The sequence below is a fragment of the Euleptes europaea genome, chromosome 16 (genome assembly GCF_029931775.1).
Source record: "Euleptes europaea isolate rEulEur1 chromosome 16, rEulEur1.hap1, whole genome shotgun sequence".
NCBI classification, from domain to species: domain Eukaryota; kingdom Metazoa; phylum Chordata; class Lepidosauria; order Squamata; family Sphaerodactylidae; genus Euleptes; species Euleptes europaea.
In genome coordinates, this window is record NC_079327.1 from 46,785,687 (window position 1) to 46,806,455 (window position 20,769).

Sequence of the window (20,769 nt, forward strand, 5' to 3'; positions counted from 1 at the left end):
ACACAACTCATCCCTGACTGCAAACTTGTAGCCAGCATCCTACAAATCCAACAATACTTCTCCAAGGTATACTCCAACTATGTGTGGCTTGATTTGTACATGTGTGTTTTATAAAGCATGCTTGCTAACAAAGTATTGCTGGACTTCAGCCTATAAAGACTGCAGCTGAAGCCTATCCTCTGCTGACTTACATCACCGTGTAAGAGGCCGTTCTGACAATATTTCTTGCCTTGCATGCATTTTACTTTAATTTCACCTGCTCTCATTCTGCCCTCACTCCATTAATGAATATAAATCTTCTAAAGTATTTCTCCATTCTCTCCTATTTTCATTCACATTATAACATTACCAACAATATAAAATGTAATCCAATCACTCTTCACTCTCGAAATCATTACGAAACCCATTAAACGCCCTAAACTATTCAATTTCTTGTACGAGTAACACTGTGTAATACTGTAATTCTTCAGTTTTTATTTAATTCTGTATCTTTCTATTTTCTTTTTAACCTTTAAACAAAAATCCAGAATCTCTTATGAAAGTATGTGGCCTATGAATGCTCTATAATGGACTGTTCTGAGTTTATTTTCTTTTTCACAGATTAGGGAGTCCTGATTTGCTGTTGATTTTTCAAATTCTGGAATTGTAATTCGCTGCTGCGATCCTCATTTATGCTTCCAAAACTTTTAGAAATCCCATAACGATTTATTGCTATTAAGTGATTATAATTTTCATACAGCCTTTTACTCATTGCTAAAATTTACCTATCATTATGTGTTAACTCTAATAATTTTGAAGGATATGAAATTATTAATAGCATTAGTCATAATTATAATCAAGCCTTTAAACTAAAAACACACACTGTGTCATGGTGGCATTTATTGCTTTTTTAATGAGGAAACATAATAAATATACCCATTTAAGTATTCTTATTTGTAGTTTATTGATTTTTACAACCACATAGTACTGCTAGTCTAAGTGAAGTGTTTGACTGAAAAAGTTACATTTATGAACTTAACAGGTGCAGAGATTCTGCACAGCAGTGGGGGACTCACATGAAACAGACACGAAATCTGAGAGCAAATCACCACCTGATTCTAAACGTTCTTATTTGGAATTAAGTCTTGCAAAGTTCAATGGACTTGCTTCCAAATGAGTATGTTTAGGATTGCAGCCCAATTATTAGAAACCTTTGTTTTAAATGTTAGTACAACAGCTGCAAATAAATGCAAAACTGCCAAGTGTGGAGAAAAGGAAGGTTAGTCAATTGCAGCATAGCATTTTATCAACATGTGCTCTGTGCTGAAGCCACAGCATAAAAATAACAGTGCATGCTACCAATGAGCTGTAGTAATGCTTACAATTTAGGATACAAAGAGTCTGCCTTTTACAAAAACATGTCTGCTGCAGCACAGTTGTTATTGAACTGAGTGACTGAAGCAGATGACATTGAAATATTTCCATCTGCAAATGACACTGTCCTTGGATTTGTTTTCAGATATATGACCACAGTCAGAACACCTCACCTCCCCACCCCCCACCCCCTCAGGAGTCTACTACACCAGCAACTTGGAACACGGCTCTTATGGATGGTGAACTCATGAAGGGAACAAGAATTAAACTGCAGCTTTAGTCCTCAAAGTTTAACGTGAAGTGATTCAGGATATTTGAACCGTTGTTTAACTATTACAGAGATCTGCAATTCCTTGTAAAAACGGCAGCAACTACTTAAGGTAATTTTTAAAAAAATTCTAGCTTTTAAAAGAAAAAATATAAATTATACGCAATTGTACAAAAAATTTTTGTTAAAAGATCAACATTTTTGTATCTAGTTCTTTCTACATTTACAAAAAAAAACCAATACCCAATAAAATAGCTCCTAATTAAAATGTTATCACAAAATGTATGGTTGTATTAAGAATGCAGAAGTGCATATGGAGCTGGAAGCTTGATAACAAGATGACTTTACTACGTAGGTTATAAAAAGCACCTCAACTTACCAATGTCATTGCTTCTTTCTGTGGCGTCTTTCTCTAAGGTGCTGGATAGTGTACAACCCACTATGTCTAATTTTGGAATATCACTCCTGTATTTTGAAACAAAAGTGACATTTACTAGAATTGCCTGTTAGCAGTACCTTTTTAGCTTTCATCTAACGGGAGAAAGAAGCATTCCTCTTACACAGCTCCTGAATCAGAGCACGCTGTCAGCGAAAGTCATCTCTTGTAAACCGACATGCTGCTTGGATTAACCTTATCTTGTTTCTCTTTAACACCTGTCAAATGGGCCTATTTTAGACACACCAGAACCCTAAACCATTTCTCAGATGTTATCAGCATCTTGAAATGAAAAAGTCAAAAAGCATAAAAAACCCCATTTCAACTAATGTTTTCAAATAATATTTTTGCCCCCAAAATCATGAAAACAAATGGCATAACTGTGCAGGTTAATTAACAGACACAGAGAAATTGTCAAGCTGTGATGACAGGAGTTACGATTTCCTCAGTTTTGAGCTGCTGGCTGAAGCTCCTTCATTATGATTGTTCCCATATCACTCACAGCTGACATCATATGAACGTAAGAATAGCCAAATGCATCAGTCAAATGGTCCACTTAGCTGAGCATCCTGTTTTTAACAGTGGCCAGGGTACTCTGGCAACAGCCCTCACTTGCTAACCACTCCCCAGCGTCTGACAATCAGATGTATTGGGTATTTGAACACAGAGATTCTATACAGTTATCATGTTCAATACCAAGCAATAGACCTAACCTCCATAAATTCATCCACCCCCTTTTTAATCTCGGCCAGTGGCTATCACCACATTTTATGGTCAACTACCCATCTGAATTAACAATTTGTTTCCTAAGGTGACCCTAAGTTCTAGTACTATGGGAGATAAGTTTCTTGTTATTTATTTATTTCATTTGTACCCCACCATTCTCTCCAGTGGGGACCCAAAGCTTCATTTTACGCTCACCATAATCCTCTGGAAGTTATGCTGAGTGTGTGTGGCTGGCCCAAGGACACCCAGCAACATCCCATGGCAGATCGGAATTTAAACCTGAGTCTTCCAAATCTTAGTCCAACAACTCTAACCACTTGTCAGGAGCAGGCCATGAGGATGGTATGCGGTAGTGCGATTGTGCTGCTTCCAGGTGCTGTTGTGCTATTCTGTCCAAGGCCGTGTTTAGTCTTCATAGATTCCCATACTGTGGGAATCGCCAAGTACTCCTTCCTGCCTCTTGGAGGGGGGGGGTTGCCTGGGTAACCGGTTATCTCCTTTTGCTCTTCCATATATGCTATGTACCTTGCCTTTGACCCTTACTAGTGTCCTTTTGAATATGGCTTCTGAAACCTGTCGATTCTACCCAATAAAAATGCTTTTGTGGATTGGTTGTCTGCTGAAGTCTGTTTAAGGGGGCCGCAGGACTAGAGCTTACACCACTACACTACTCTGTTGTTTATCCACTTCCTCCACATAAAGTATATTTTTTGTAGACCATTATGATGTCACCTCTCATCCCGTAACAAAAGGACCTGGAACTCACGGGATAATAACAAAAATTCTGGTCAGATAGGTTAATACAGACCGCACAACATTTATATGCATCTAAACCTTTCAATGACCTAAGAACTTCCCTAATCAATATGAAAGATCCATCTGAGGCCATACACTTATATGATAAGCTAATTAATAACTTTACTGGTTCACTTAACCAACAAAATGTTTGTAAGCTTAAGTCTCGAGGTGATAATGTAAACCCCTGGTTTGATAGGGTATGTCGTAGTCTGAAATTCTATCTGTGAACGATCTACCATCGGTACCGTTCCACTAACAGGAACTCATTACCAGCTGAATATTTTAACACTAAGAAACAGATAAATAGTTTAATCAAATTAAAAAAGAAATCCTTTATTGACAAGCAGCTAACCAAATCCATCCTTACTAATAATACCGGACAATTCTGGGCATTAGTTTCTGATGCTTTTCGAAACAAACCCTCCCCAAGTTCAACAATTTCCTCCCTTACATGGTATGATTATTTTTTAGGCCTTTTTTATGATCAGGGAGAATTTTCTACAGGAACGACAGAATTAAACCCAATAGAAACTCCTGATTGGCCGCCCGTATCCCCAGAAGAAATAAAAACATTAATTAACCAATTTTAATTTTTTTTAAAAAAATGTCACCTCTCAATTGTTTTTTTCTAAGCTAAAAAGCCCCAAATGGTTTAAGACCTGACTGTTCTTTTTGCTTGCTCTTTTCTTCACTTTTTTAATCCCTTCAGTAGCCTTTCTAAGCTGCAGAGACCAGAACAGTACACAGTATAACAAGCCAACTCCCCAGTTTTTTCACAATAGATTTTAAAATGGTAACAGGATTTCTATTCCCCCCACCCCAGGCTCTTTATTTAAGGTTGCAATCCCACATATACTTATATTTCCAAAGGGAATCATCAGTAACTGTGTAAAAAAACTGCACCATAGGAATTGAAAAATTTATTCGCCCACACAGTCATTACTCCTACTAGGAAGTACTTGAAGAAACAATACCTTGTATGGGTCATAGGCACAATTGGTCTTTCTGGTCTTCTTGGAGGCAACGTACCGGGCCTGTTCAAAGAGTTTGTTTTCGGTGGTCGAGGTTTCTTCGGTGGTATTGCAGGAACAGAAGGCTTCTGTAAATCTAACAGTTTTTGATCTCTCTCTGGTCTTTCTTTAAATCAATTTCCCCCCAAAAGAATAAAGACATTATTAAGCAGAACTCCCTGACCTACCAAGCTCTATAACCTTGAGAAGTGATAAATACTGACAATGAGCAATCTTGTATTAACTCACAACTCTTTACTGCAACAATAGTAGTGGCCTGTATCCTGCCTTAGGCTGGAGAAAAAATATTTTTATTGACATGTATCCTACCTTTGTCTAGGGAGCCTTTCTTTAACAAGCTGCTCTTAGGCTAGAAGAAGGGATCAGGGTTTACTCAGTGGAGTAGGATATATGCCAATATATCCTACACACTAATTGCTTTAAGGGATATGGAACTAACTCCTTTATAAACTTACTCTCTACAAATTCTAGACAGCAAGAGATTGCTCCATCAGCTTTGTAGAAGGAGTTAGCAAAATTTAGCAAAAGTTGAAAGAATTAAAAGCAGGGTCGTGGGAGAGCCTCAGAACAGTGTTGCTAGTCAGTTATGGGACTCTCCGAAACCTAGTCAAACTAAGATTTTGGGCACCAATAATTTTTTGGACAAATAAATCCGTTATTTATATTCATATTCAAACATTTCTCTAGCCAGTAACAATAGATGGCCTTACTGTGCAGATACAAAATTCTGCATAGGAGGGCCACCCAAGGATAGGGTATATCTTTCTGCAAACTTGAGTTCTTCCATAAAGATTTGAAAACTTTTTAAAATTGGGGGGGGGGGGTAAAAGCACCAAAACACTATGACTGTACATGTGCAGAAATCACAGGAAAAAGATCCCCAATGGTCAGATAGCATTTCAGATCGCTGTAGAAACTAGGGTCGGCAACCTCCAGGTGGGGGCATGGAGATTATAACTGATCTTCAGGTGACAGAGGTCAGTTCCCCTGCACAAAACAAGGCTGTTCTGGCAGGGCCTGTTGGGGACAAATCCATGCTGTCTTCCCCGAATCACCAAGTTGTCCTTCAGATGCTCACAGATTGATCTCTTTAATATCAGTCCACTGTCTGAAGAGGGCAGGGACCTAGTCGGTCTGAAAAAGGGATCCACAGCAGATGGCCCAGCAAAACCATTGAAAAAGGGCTTTGTTAACAGCACCAGTTTTTTACATGAAATTAAGGGATGAAATAACAAAGATATGGATTGGAAAGTCATAAAATGTACTTGATTTACCCTCAGCGACTAGCTTAGAAAATATGGATTAAAACACACTTTTCCACTCAGAAGTTAATTTCCTACCTTTTTCTTCTGTTCGATGAGGAAGACATTCTGGTCTTTCAGGAGGTACTTTTTTTATTTCATGCTTTCTATCTGTGATAGCTGTCAAAAATCAAAATTCAGTTATTAAGGAAAAGGTAAATCTAAAAAAAGTGCACACACCAACATTCTGGGTTGGATCCTATCTATGATTCTGTTCTGATAATGGCAGAGCCTTGCTCTAGCACAAAGAACTTTACTTCTGGTGTCATCAGAGCAAGGAACCTTGTACCACAGATGGTACCTTGTGCCAGGGATTATTTAAGTGGAGATGATGGCAGGTATCCTACCACTCTGCTCAACAAAATGTGAAGTCCTCTACCAGCCCAAGGAGGCTTTCGCCAACTTAAGTGGCTCTTCTGTTAGGAAAAACGCTCCTAGGGCAGGAAAAGGTCTACAAACATTGCAAAATGGAGTGGTAGGATGCCTGCCAGTAGCTTATAAAGAACATGTTAATCCAACCAGGCTATGTATTTTCCCAATAAACTCTTACATGAACAAAATACAAGTAGCAGACTAACACATATACTGCAGCATAAGTTGGTGCTTCCATTGTGACTGTTGAAACTGCTATACCTCCTGGCATTCTTTGATTGTAATATCAGAGTATGCTGGTTTTTGTTACTATAAAGACCACACTGTAGCAGCAGATATTGACCACTGTGCTTACTTTCACCCCCTCTCCCCATCTTCATTCTGCTTTAAAGGACAAGGAGAGAGTGGCCAAGTTGTGTAGAGGGTGCTCTCATAAAACTATCTTTGCACTGTACAAGTTGCTACTCAGGTCTTGATCTCCTGAAGGCAATTGCTGCTTATCTGGGCAAGCAATACATTACTATAATATAGGGTCCCTCTTTAGAAAACAAAACTGTGTTTATTCACCATTACTGTATAGTTTGCTAGTTCTGGCAAGAGAAATCAGTGCATTCCGCTAATGAAACATTAGTGGCTTTAATTTCAGCTGAGCATATAATTTGCAGGTTAGTGCTTTTCTATAACAACCACTAGATGGCAAGGCTATATTGTTGCTTATGAGCAATTTAGAGAGATTTTTGGATAAACAATAATCTATGTCATAAAAACAATAATCTATGTCATAAAATCAAAGGTCTTCTTTGTGGCTGGAGGTAAAAAGAAAGTGTAAAAAACTGTGGTGAACTGAAGTATAATCCCTTAATGAAGAAATAAATCAACTCTCCCTGACTAGTTTAATTTGGGAAAATATATAACAAATTCCAGTTTCTCACCTAACTGTGATTGATTCATCACAATTTCCGTCACAATTTCTTACTGTCATGAGCAACCCTGAAAGTGCCACAGTAATCTATTACGAAAGTACCTGCAGTTTAACAATTCTTGAATGGCATGGTAGATAGTGACACTGACAGTCTATATTAAGAGAGAGAAAAAAGGTCTGACTGTCTAAAAGCTATATTTACTGGTGTTTATCATATGACAGCAGCGCATTACCTAATCCTTGTTTGATGGCAGGAGCCGATGGAGGTGGTGGTTTCTTAGGTCGCTGAAGCAAAAGGAAGTATCCATAAGATTACTAGCAAGAATTTATAATGAATTTAAGATTTATTTTATGCTTACACCCTGAAGAGGAAAACAAATCCTGTAAAGTTTTTATCACTGTATTAAGTACAACTTTAAAGAGAACACCACAGAAAACAATGATTACCACTTTTATAATCAATACAATTGTTCCCAAAGATTAAAAATGAAAAGCTCCAACTGACATGGCCCTTGTGTATCAGACAGCACAGTGAACATCAAAAACTACTTTGGAAAATACATAGACACTATGGAATCTGAAATAACATTCATAGAGTAAACCAAATCAGTAAACAAAAATCATAGGAAAAGCTCTCCTCAGGGTATGTTTTTATTATGTGCTGCTGTACGTCTGTATTCCCATTTGCAGAAGACACTGTCAAACACCAGTAAAGCCTCTGCAAACAAAATTATACATATAAATAACATACTATTTGCCATTATTTAACCGATCCTAATTCAAAAAAGTCTTCAGTACAGTGGCTGTTAAACAAATATATCTAATGAACCTTTTCCGGATTTCAGTTCCTTTCCCTAAGAACACACAGTGGCTCTTAAACACAGGGAAAGACACAGAGCTGACAAATGCTATGAAGTGTCAAGAAGAGGGGCGTTATTATAAAAAAGGTCAAAATGTTGGGAATTTATAGTATTATGAAACAAAAAAATTGATCATTGACATTTTGTGTTCAAATAATTGAGCAAATCCATAATATGGCGAGATACTTATTACCACTTAGTGTTAAGGTAAGGCTGTTACATTATTTAGAAGAGATAGTGGCAGAAACAGATTTGGAAATAGCTCTTTTAACAACAGCTAAAATATGTATGGAGCCCCGTGGCGCAGAGTGGTAAACTGCAGTACTGCAGTCCAAGCTCTGCTCACGACCTGAGTTCTATCCCGATGGAAGTCGATTTCAGGTAGCCGGCTCAGGTTGACTCAGCCTTCCATCCTTCTAAGGTCGGTAAAACTTGCTGGGGGTAAAGGGAAGATGACTGGGGAAGGCACTGGCAAACCACCCCATAAACAAAGTCTGCCTAGGAAAAGTTGGGATGTGACGTCACCCCATGGGTCAGGAATGACCCGGTGCTTGCACAGGGGACCTTTACCTTTAAATATATATATATGTATAGCAGTGAGGTGGAAAAAACCTGATTTTCTGACTATGAAGGAATGGTGTATGAGAATATGGAATGTATTATCATTAATGACAAAAATTAACATACCGAGGGAGATTTAAAGAGCTAGCCTTCCCTGACAAATTTGTGGAGAAATGGTCTATGTTTATTCAGTATTGGAATTTTAAATTCCAAGATAAGATCTCACCTTTTGTTAATCTGGGTGTGATATAAATATTAAGATTAAACAGAATCAAAGTTACTCTGGTATTTATTTTTTATTCTTCTATCCCGCTGAATATTCTCTCTCTCCAGTGCAGGTGAAGTTTCTTAGATCTTGGAGACATACAAGATGCCTTCTTTTCTCCATTTTAGATCCTAGAATTATACCAACTTCTAGTGTACAGCATGTGCTCAAAGAGTGTAGTTAGTGAAGAAGTAATCTCTCAGGGAGCCTACAACTAACAGTCTAAGTCTTATTGGGAAATATTTTCTACCTTACACAGCTGATGGCGCTGAACTTGAAAATAGTTTCTAAACAAAAAAATCATCACTCAAACTGGTTCTCTGCTTGGGGATAAAAACATAAGAAAAGCCATGCTGGATCAAACCAAGGCCCATCAAGTCCAGCAGTCTGTCCACACAGTTGCCAACCAGGTGCCTCTAGGAAGCCCTCAAACAAGACGACTGCAGCAGGCATTATCCTGCCTGTGTTCCAAAGCACCTAATATAATAGGCATGTTCCTCTGATACTGCACAGAATAGGTATGCATCATGACTAGCATCCATTTTGACTAATAGCCATGGATAGCCCTATGCTCTATGAACATGTCCAGTCCCTTCTTAAAGCCTTCCAAGTTGGTGGCCATCACCACATCCTGGAGCAGGGAGTTTCACAATTTAACTATGTGTTCTGTGAAAAAGTACTTCCTTTTGTATGTTTTGAATCTCTCACCCTTCAGCTTCAGAAGATGACCCCACAACACCATCAGGACAAGATCTATTCAATTGGTTGCCTTATTAACTAGGACAAAGTTGTATTTGTGGTAACTATGTAATCTGTACATATGCTGTACTTTTGAATATGCTGTACTTTTACATTTTATACTTTCCAAACGGATTCAGATATATCTCTATGATTCAATATTCCCATGGCCAAAACAATGATATAAAGATGCTGTAACAGAACATTCAGAATACTGCCATCTTCTTTCTGAAATAATGCATTAAGGCTGCTTGTAAGATAAGGTGACATATGTCTAAAGCAGGTGGTTTCATATTCTTTCTCGTTAGCACCCTGCATGTTAATGAGCAAAAAGCCTAGCAAATTAAACTACGCATCAGCAGTCGGGATTTCAGAGAAATATTACTGAGGCTGGATGAATAGTTTTAAAAATCGACATAGTATGCTGTGAAAAAGCTACAAATATTCAAATGGAAGCAATCATATAAAAATCATTTTCAGGAGGCTTTCAAAAGATGCAGCTATTGGATATTTTTTCTCAATAACAAGTTACAAATAAATGACCGTGAAGAACTCAGGTGTATGAGTGACTTAAGTACTACTCTCCATTACAAAAGAAAATGACAGAAAAAATGTTCATACCTCTTTTTCAAAATCAGAATGAAGAAGTTTAACAAAGTTATCAGGAAAGACTCCTCGTTTGCCACCGAGTTCTCCTTCCCACCAGCCAGCATCGATGCACTCCTGTGGCTCACCAAGAAAACCAGTGAGGCAGTTAGAATGATTTAATAATGGTCAGTTTTATTATGTAACTTTAAAGTACTTATACCATGAGTGAATGATAGAATACAAAGCAGTAAATTCCATGTTATAGAGTCACAATAGCATATCTTAGGGAAGATATCAAGAGGGAAACAAAACTGTATATGTTCACCCAGTTAAAGCGTGTTTTTGTATATTTTAGATTTTGTGTACGTATTGTATTTGTCCGTGTTTCTTTTTGTTATGTATTTTATGTTAGTTTGTATTATTAGTTATGAAATAAAAAATTAATTAAAAAAAGAAAACCAATGAGATTATGACTAGTACAAAAACATATGCTCAAGGATAATATATTTCAGAAGTACAAACAGATGCATGCAAAACAAACTGCTGTTGTCATAATGGCATCACTGATATGCTGGTAACTAAGTTTAGATAGGATTAAGCTTTCCATATAAAATCAAGTTAACAGCTTGTGTTTGCTCCTCGACACAGTTTTGTTAAGCAGGTTGAAAGAGCGCCTTCTTTTAATTACATGTAGCTTGTGAGCTCCCCACATTTAGGAAGGCATGTTTTATTCCAGAGACCATTTGGTGGAGCTTGAATTGTTCCAGTAGATTCAGCTGCCGCTAAGCCTACCTCTTGGCCTGAAGCTGCAGCATCGGTTGTGCTGGGGGTGGGGGTGGGGGGTGATTCTGGGTAGTTGGGACCCAGCAATGGCTGTCAGCCAGGTAGCTCTCAAGCAGCTTTTTGCAACCTGCCCCGCCAGCCCCTTGTTGGGAAGGATGGGGGTCGGCAGACCTGAGGGCTACAGGCTTCTATCTTGTCCGCAACTCTGGCTGAAAAGGAACAGGCTGAAGGTGTGCTGGGTATTCAGGAACTCTCTCAGCAAAGATCCAGTGCAGCTAGCAACAGGCACTCAGTGGAGTAAGGTATCTAGAAATGAATCTAAATGTTTTAAAGTTGGTTAACTTGTGTGTTTTATTCTGTTTTAATTTTGTTAATAGGAGTATTATTTAAGTCCTTGCAACTTAGCTGCTGCATAGTTCACCACTTTGAATCCAAGCAGGATAGAAATGTTTTAAACAGAAAATAAATACAGTTTTTAGTCTCTCTTTATTTCCCAAGGATCATCTCTTAACTACAGTCAACTTCTCCCATATGAGGCAGTACTCTATGGGGTGATTAGAATGCCGACTGGTATCCAGATATTTAAGAGTGTTGACAAGTCTCAGGCAAGTTGTGAGACCCCTGCTTATCACATGGGTAGACACAATAGTAGCAAATCATGACTGAAACATATTTGTAACATGACAGAGTTTTCAAAAGGCTGATGCTTATTTCTCCCTCTACTAAAGTTTATTTTGTTCCTTCCTTTCAAAGGAACCTAGGAAGGAAAGCAGCCTAGAGTTTTGATTGTGTTAAGAAAAAAAAAGACAGAAATAAGGACTTTGTTTACAAATACACATATGAGCCAGAAACACACATAGATCTTCTTCACTTTATAAAACATACAGGTATTCAAACATTGGTAAATTGTAACAACAGATGTAACCCTAACAATACAGTATTACAAGCAAGATCCAGCACAAATTCATCAGTACAGTTGACACAAAGAACAAGCCAACTTCATTGGAGCTACCTCTAAGCACTTCTTGGGTGGGTAGCATTTTCTGCTTGGGCTTCTGTTTATGCATGGAACTGAAAAGGAGACAGAGGGAGAAAACGCATGGTAGCTTTATTCTCCTTTAATCCCTGTTTTAGCCAGGATCGAACGCACATTAGGCGAAACGCATGCATTTGATCCTGGCTGAATCCTGGCTGAAACAGGGATTAAAGGAGGATAAAGTGACCATGCATTTTCGCCCAGAGCCTCTGTTGACACTACACACGTGTGTGGGGGGTTTTGGTTCTGCATGCTATTTCAGGTTTCCTTCCCTGCACGCAGTGTGCACAAGGTACAAATGTGAAACCAATAAAACCAATAAAATGAAAAAATATTTTAAGAAATTACATGGCCACAGGGGTTTCCCTTGGTTGGGGGTGGGGCACACAGCACTTTGCATGAAGGCCGGTCAAATGTTCTGAACCAGAATCAGATTTATTAGTACGGCATATGCCAGTAAAACATTTGTATCATCTATACATGAGATTACATAGATTTTAAAGAGACGATACCTGGTTAAAATTCTTGACTAATATTTAAGAAACTAAAATTCACTAAATATTAAAAGAAAAACTGAAAAAAATAATCTAGTTGCCATGACCCAACTTTAAGCAGCGGAGTTTATATGTGACTGCTAATCAGATTTATGAATACGGCGAAGCCATTAAAATAGTCATATCAATTACAAAATAGAATTAAAAGATACAATATCTAAAACTATGGGATATATAATTCTTAAATAGATAAATAAATTAGCTGAAAACCTCAGATTAAAATAACATTCTCCATTTTAGGTTTGATTGCCAGGCCCCCGCTTTGTCTGGCGGTTCTTGTATATAGCAGCACAGAATTTAGCAGCTTGTTTCATCGTCTGGGCTGACCCTTCCCGTAATGTTCTGAACTGGTTGGCTGATATAGGGAGCAAAAGTCATACCAAGGTAGCAAGAAGATTTGTCCTCACTATTAGTGACTGGCTTTATTTTAACCCACAGCATGCCTCACAGCTAGGGTATTGTGAAGAGGAAGAAACTGGTTACTAAACCCAATTTTAAAGGCACCATTTAGCAAGATACTGGATCATTACAGTCTTATTTTTGGAGTCTATGTCTTACCACAGGACAATGCACTAGACTTCCAGAATTACTTAGCATCTGACCAAATTAATACTTTAACAATCTGACTGGAGAATAAGGAAACAGTATATAAACTGAATATTTTCTTTGTTGCTTTTATGATGCATTTATTTTATTGTTATCCACCCTGGCTCCCAGTTCTCTGGGAGAAATGTTTTAAATAAATAACCTAAGAAATAAGCAGCCTAGTTCATCTGATTTATAAGCCAGCCTTTGGTCAGAAGAGACTAGCCTTCTTAAAACATGTATATCTCCTGCACTCTATGAAAGAAATGGAGGAAATATTCCTAGTGATATCACACTTGTTTATGGGATGAGAGACAATTTCAGGAATTTTCTAAGGTTACTCCACGGAGACAGGTTTAGGATGATAATGGAGTGATAAACAGGATGTGCCAAGAAGCCCCAGGCTGTCCTTTGGCCAGGACTGGGTAAGTGCCAAGATGGATTTTTAAAATTTTTCTATTTTAAATTTTTAAAATTTCCTAAACTGGAGACAAAGGGTTAAACTATCAGCTTGGTTTTGGCAATGTATGCCAAAGAGGAGGATCTGGAAGAACAAAGCCTGAAGCAGGTTACAAAGCTGGAGAGAAACCTTTGTTAATTTTACGCTTCACTTGAGCCCATTTCCAAAAGGGAAATTTCAAGGTAAAGCACTGATAAATTTAAGGATTAGCAAATTATTCTCTTTTTGGTTTCTTTCTGGTAATCTGCAACATCTGTAGGTGGGCTCTGATTAATTCCCATTTATCCAGTTTATGTAAGATTAAAGTTTTTACCTTTAAAGATGTTTGGTGGTTTTTGACTTAATTTAACTCTTACCTTGTCACTCATTAATGCAGAACACCATGATCTAGCCAAGCTAGAGGGGTAACTTGGACTAAAGGACAGAAAGAGGTTTTTTCTCTCACACACACCCCTGCTAGTGAATCACACCCCTGCACATTCACCTGCTAGTGAATCAGAGCACCGGGAGGCAGTTGGCAGGAGGGACCGGGATTAGTAGCAAGTCTACCTAAGAAGAACTCTTTGCAGGAAAGAAGGTTGGGAGATGCATTAACAAGCTGTCAGTCGCTTGCCAGGGAGAGTTAAAGAGAGGGGCCGAGAGGGTGAATATATGATACCCTTCACATCATCATACTTCCTCTTCCTTGCCTTCTTTCAGCTCTTCCCTTACATCAATTATGGCCGGAAAGTTTGTCCCAAGTTGCTTCTTTGGCCATTTCCACATGGTGTGTTCAATGCTTTTGAGAGGCAGGTTTTTCCCCGGCTTCCCCACAACATTGTAGTGTTTTCCGTTCATGTGTGTTCTCTGAAGTGGCCCTCACCTCATGGAGTGGCCAGCCTGCTGAGGCCAAAAAGTCTCCCACCCTTGTGGCTTTCTGCAAAGAAAATTCACCAAAACTGTGACCCATCCAACCCTCTGATCTTCTACTAGTAAATATACAGAAAACCCAAAGTTTAGATTCCTGCCCAGGCCCAAAGTGATCTTCAGGACTCATGACAACATGGTTTGTACAGTGAGGGAAAAAAGTATTTGATCCCCTGCTGAATTTGCCCGTTTTGCCCTCTGACGAAGAAATGACCATAATTTTAATGGTAGATCTATTGCAGCTGTGAGAGACAGAATAACAACAGGAAAACTCCCAGAAACCCAGAAGATAAAAGTCAGAGATTGATGTGCATTATAATGAGTGAAATAAGTATTTGATCCCGTATCAACCAGCTTGAAAACTGGGCTACAAGACTATTGCCAAGCAGCTTGGTGAGAAGGTGACAACAGTTGGTGCAATAATTCGCAAATGGAAAAACACAAAATAACTGTCAACCTTCCTCGGTCTGGGGCTCCATGCAAGATCTCATCTCGTGGAGTTGCAATGATCATGAGAACGGTGATGAAGCAGCCCAGAACTACACGGGGGGAACTTGTCAATGATCTCAGGGCAGCTGGGACCATAGTCACCATGAAAACAGTTGGTAACACGCTACGCCGTGAAGGACTGAGATCTTGCAGAGCCCGCAAGGTCCCCTTGCTCAAGAAAGCACATGTACAGGCCCGTCTGCCATTTGCCAATGCACACCTGAATGACCCAGAGGAGAACTGGGTGAAAGTGTTGTGGTCAGATGAGACCAAAATTGAGCTCTTTGGCATCAACTCAACTCGCCGTGTTTGGAGGAGGAGGAGAAATGCTGCCTACGACCCCAAGAACATCATCCCCACCGTCAAACATGGAGGGGGACATATTATGCTTTGGGGGTGTTTTTCTGCTAAGGGGACAGGACACCTTCACCACATCGAAGGGACGATGGACGGGACCATGTATCGTCAAATCTTGGGTGAGCACCTCCTTCCCTCAGCCAGGGCATTGAAAATGGGTTGAGGATGGGTATTCCAGCATGACAATGACCCAAAACACACGGCCAAGGCAACAAAGTAGTGGCTCAAGAAGAAGCACATTAAGGTCCTGGAGTGGCCTAGCCAGACTCCAGACCTTAATCCCATTGAAAATCTGTGGAGGGAGCTGAAGGTTCGAGTAGATACACATCAGCCTCGAAATCTTACTGACTTGGAGAGGATCTGCAAAGAGGAGTGGGACAAAATACCTCCTGAGATGTGTGCAAACCTGGTGGCCACCTACAAGAAACGTCTGACCTCTGTAACTGCCAACAAGGGTTTTGCCACCAAGTACTAAGTCATCTTTTGCAAAGGGATCAAATACTTATTTAATGCACATCAATCTCTGACTTTTGTCTTCTGGGTTTCTGGGGTTTTTCCTGTTGTTATTCTGTCTCTCACAGCTACAATAAACCTACCATTAAAATTATGAACTGGTCATTTCTTTGTCAGAGGGCAAACGGGCAAATTCAGCAGGGGATCAAATACTTTTTTCCCTCACTGCATATACTTGCCAGTCTGAGCACACATTCCTTTCTAATTCCTTTCAAATATATTTCCTCAGCTGTTACAGAATGTATGGACTGTTGCATCCATATCTGAACTTGTACAGGAAAAATACTAAGAACAAATATTTTCCTTACAAGTACATGCAAAAAGATAATGGTAAAAAAAAGGAATAAGAAAAATATGTGTGTGTGTGTGTGTAAAGCGCTGTCAAGTCGCAGCTGACATATGACGACCCCTTTTGGGGTTTTCATGGCAAGGGACTAACAGAGGTGGTTTGCCAGTGCCTTCCTCTGCACAGCAACCCTGGTATTCATTGGTGGTCTCCCATCCAAATACCAATCAGGGCTGACCAAGAAAAATATAGCTTATGTTTAAACAAAACTGTTTTAGCCGGCGGCAGACTGACACTTTTTGATGTATCATTATTACCACTGCTACTATTTATAAAACATCCAGCCATCTGTCTAGCACTCTGAATAGAAATTAAATAAAGCTTCTTGCCCCAATATGAATCACAATCTGCACAAGACCATGGAATAGGTATCCTTTGATTTATGTTTTTAAAAAAGAACGTTCAGTTTATACCCTTGATATTATTTTCAGTATAATACTTGTCACAAGCAAAATATAAATACTACTACTGTCAGGAGTTGAAAAATCTGTGAATAAGGAAAAAATGCATTTGTTATGCACTTTTCAGGACTGTGACAACTGTTCAGATTTTGGGCAATTTGAACATTAGCGACTTCAACTGCAAACAGGGACTCAGGAAAAAGGCATTCTAAGCCCTGTTGTCTTAAATCCTTTCAAAGGAATTCAAACTGGTTCTTTCTGCTTGCAAAGCATGAACACTATAACTAAGCATAAATCCAGAATCCATTCAGGCTTCTCATAATGGAGCAACAGAACCAGAACAGAAAAGAAATTGCCCCTTATTCACAACAATCTACAATTGCCTGAAAGGTTGTGGGGGGGTTTTCTATCAAAATTCATTATAGAATAAAATATATATTGCCATGGCAAATAATTCCTAATAAATTATTAAGCAAAACAGTAAATTAAACATTTAAAACATAATAGTAAGTAACACGTGTGTTCAGAGGTCTAGTGACTGGCCTGGAAACAAACAGTCAGCACTTAAGACAACATACAATTATTTGTTGAGTCCTTTGTGGAAGAACTATAATTAATCTAATTGGGTACAAAATTAAAACAGTTGTGAATAAATCTGAAAGTTTAAAAGAAACAACAAACTAAATCTTAAAAAAAAAAGTGTGCCTCAGCAACTAGCAGAAGTAGCCTTGGGTAGATATTAAATTAGAACCATATTACAATAAAGATTATACTTTTCTTTCCACTAAGTGGGTTTATTATATTGTGCATGCATAGAGCAAGATACACTGATTTAAGGTCATGTATTTCTCATAAGAAATGTGGCTACTTGGAATATGAAACCTCTGATTTACGTATAATAATAGAAGTATGGCAGGCTGCTTTAATATGTGTAGTTAACACACAACACCAGATATTCATTTATTGATTGCTCATAGGGGTGTGCATATTGATAAACCTGAATTGAAAATAAACCAAAAATATTTGGGTTTTGGTTTTACCGAACGCCCAATCCTGGGGGTCTCCCTGAAGCTGAATAGGTGATTCCTGGAGGTCTCCCATCAAAATACTAGCCAGGGCCGACCCTGCTTAGCTTCTGAGATCTGACAAAATCAGGCTAGCCTGGGGCTAGATGATAAATGTCTTTTACCTGACATTATTGCCACATTGTGAGTGTATCTTATCTTTGTTTGCACATGCATAATTAGCCAGCACTGCCCAATTAAAGCTTTGGCTGATTCAACCAACTGCAGTTTGTAACATTCCCAATTTATTTCTGCCTAACTGATAAGCTGAGAACTTCATGACAAACAGGATCGCTGGGGAAACAAAGCGTTTGACTGCCACAGCATATTCTTAAATTCAGCCCTCAGATCAGTTCATCCTGTCCTTTGTGTTCACCACCTGACTTGAAACCAAGTTAGGCAGCTCTGATAGATAAGTTTCGTTTCACCATTTCTGCACCTGCACAGGAAGAAAGTCAATCTTCCCTCCACTTCACAGTTGGGTCAGGTCATTATAGGTCTACATCACTCAGTTTGCCTCCCAATTTTTCTTTGCTTTGATATATTGCCTGTTACTGGTGGTATGTATTTATCACAAGACTTGCAATAACCTGCTCCCCCCCCAATGAAAACCTAAGGTATGTGAAAACAGCCAGTTACTCATACTCATGATGTGATCAGTTGCTGAGGGAAGACTAGGATTTCCTCAGAAAACTCCCGGGAGTCACTGAACACTGGATAATTTGTCCTTGACTGGGACACAGAGGGTGCTTTTACTTTAGCCAGCATGGACTCTGCACACAGTTTTTATTGTTTAAAAATCTTAAAAGACATTTGTGGGATGGGGAAACAAAATACAACCCACACAAGACTGTGCAAGAAAACACATGCACAGACCTCCAGCTATTAACATGCAAGTGGCCAGATGTACTCCCAACCAATCAACATAAAGGTCTTTTCAAATTCATTGTTTCAACTGTTATCTTTGTAATTCTTTATTTGAACAACTGGCATGTGCTGGTCTATGACCATAACAACAATAAATTAAACTAAACTAAACTAAGAACAACTGGCAGTAGCCGCAGCGCGGGGAAGGGGGTGATTACATTTCCATGCATCCGCAGGTGCTACATTATCCAGCCATGTTTACTCATGAGCCAACAGCTTGGTGAACATTCAGCTGGTGTGATCATGACACATGACCTCAATGTAAACTGAACCAGCAGGTTCTTGAGCATGTCTACATTCGATATTAAAGATGTACAAAAATAAATATCAGTCTGTACATCTACAAACAAAATGTAGTGCTTCATTGTCTCAGCCTTGCTAAATAGTCAAGCATTTTAGCCAGAACTGCAATATTCAATATGGCCATAGGACAGAGACACATAAAAGCAGTAGCCCAATAGGGAGAGGAACTACACAGAACCTGGTTCTGATGTGCTTCTTGAACCTACCTAACCATCCCTCATTGACCTCACTGGTCTGCACTAGGTGCTGCTTATCCATGCAGCTGAACATTGTTGAAATAGCAACAAAACTGCTGGTGTGCAAATGAAAGCGTACAATTCTCAGATTTGTTGCCACTTACAATGGAGCATGCTCAGCAGCAGCAGAAATCGAAGACTTTACCCTTTTATTGCTCACAACTGGAATTAGATTTCCCTGTACTAAAGGTGCCCTAACCTGGACAGCCCAGGCTAGCCTGATCTTTTAAACATTTTAACAAATGTATTAGCGGTATTAAAACAGCTAGATTCAAATCCAGTAGCACCTTAGAGACTGAAAAGATTTTCAGTGTTAAGCTTTTGAGAATCAAAGTTCCCTTCAACAGACACCAAGGAGATTTGATTCTCGAAGGTTTATAACCCAAAAATCCTGTCGTCTCTACAGCGTTACCTGACTTGGATCTAGCTGTTCTACTGCAGAGCAGCACAGCTTACCTCTGAAATTATCTTTATATTAAAAGATAATAAAATAAAAGATATTGTTATTTTAACAAGAGTAAATGGAACCCCATGGTGCAGAGTGGTAAGCTGCAGTACTGCAGTCCAAGCTCTGCTCACGACCTGAGTTCGATCCCAACGGAAGTTGGTTGCAGGTAGCCGGCTCAAGGTTGACTCAGCTTTCCATCATTCCGAGGTCGGTAAAACGAGTACCCAGCTTGCTGGGGGTAAAGGGAAGATGACTGGGGAAGGCACTGGCAAACCACCCCGTAAACAAAGTCTGCCTAGTAACTGTTGGGATGTGACGTCACCCCATGGGTCAGGAATGACCCGGTGCTTGCACAGGGGACCTTTACCTTTTACCTTTAAATGGAGTGAAGAGTTTAGAATGATGGAATAGGATCTGGGATTTTGAATCTCTACTCTGCCAATGGGAGCTTGCTGAGTGACATTAGGCCAACCACACTCTCGCAACCTAACCTGATACACAGGATTGTTGTCAGGATAAAATGGAGGAGACTGATGTGAGTAGCTTTTGGGTCTCTCCCTATTGGAGAGAAAGGTGGGGTATAAATGAAGTAAACAAATAACAGTATTTCAATTTAGGTATTTCATTACCATCAAATTGCTACAGGTTATCCTAACAGTTTTTAGTATAAAGTTTTGTACTTTTAAAACAAGACTTTTTGAAAACCTTCATGACATTTGATGTTGTCTGATCCTTATTGATCAAGCTTTCAACTTCTGAGGGGGGAAAAGATGCATGGTTTCTATATAGGCACAGAAGACAGTCCTGAAAAATAACAGTTCTTGCAAATAAAGGATATCTTCATATTGATTTAATTTGGAGGGGGAAAATACCATCTTCCTTGACTGAAACTATTTTTAAACATTCCTTTCTGTGTGACTTGTATTTCTAAATGACTTTTAAAAAATCAGCTCCTGCAGCCATGAGTGAAATTATCTGGGAAGATTATTCTTCCTTTTATTGATTGAAAACTATAGGAGAGGCATTCCTCAATTTTAAGGACAAACTGCATGAAGATAACCTTTAAACTAACAGGACTGCTCTTGAAAACAATGGTTTGAAGACAGCAGTGCTTTTGAAATAATGTTATAAGACTTCTGTTA

At 39.0% G+C, this 20,769-nt stretch overlaps 1 protein-coding gene across 2 annotated transcripts in view; it reads right to left on the reverse strand.

Moving 5' to 3' along the window:
* Positions 1-20,769, reverse strand: part of SH3KBP1 (SH3 domain containing kinase binding protein 1) — a 133,145-nt gene that overhangs the window by 14,306 nt on the left and 98,070 nt on the right. For both annotated transcript variants that reach the window (XM_056861727.1, XM_056861726.1), the window contains 5 exons: positions 10,253-10,354; positions 7,441-7,492; positions 5,953-6,033; positions 4,556-4,718; positions 2,001-2,086 (listed from right to left, as the gene is read on the reverse strand). In XM_056861727.1, coding sequence (XP_056717705.1) covers positions 2,001-2,086; positions 4,556-4,718; positions 5,953-6,033; positions 7,441-7,492; positions 10,253-10,354 — 484 coding nt within the window. The remainder of the gene's footprint in view (positions 1-2,000; positions 2,087-4,555; positions 4,719-5,952; positions 6,034-7,440; positions 7,493-10,252; positions 10,355-20,769) is intronic.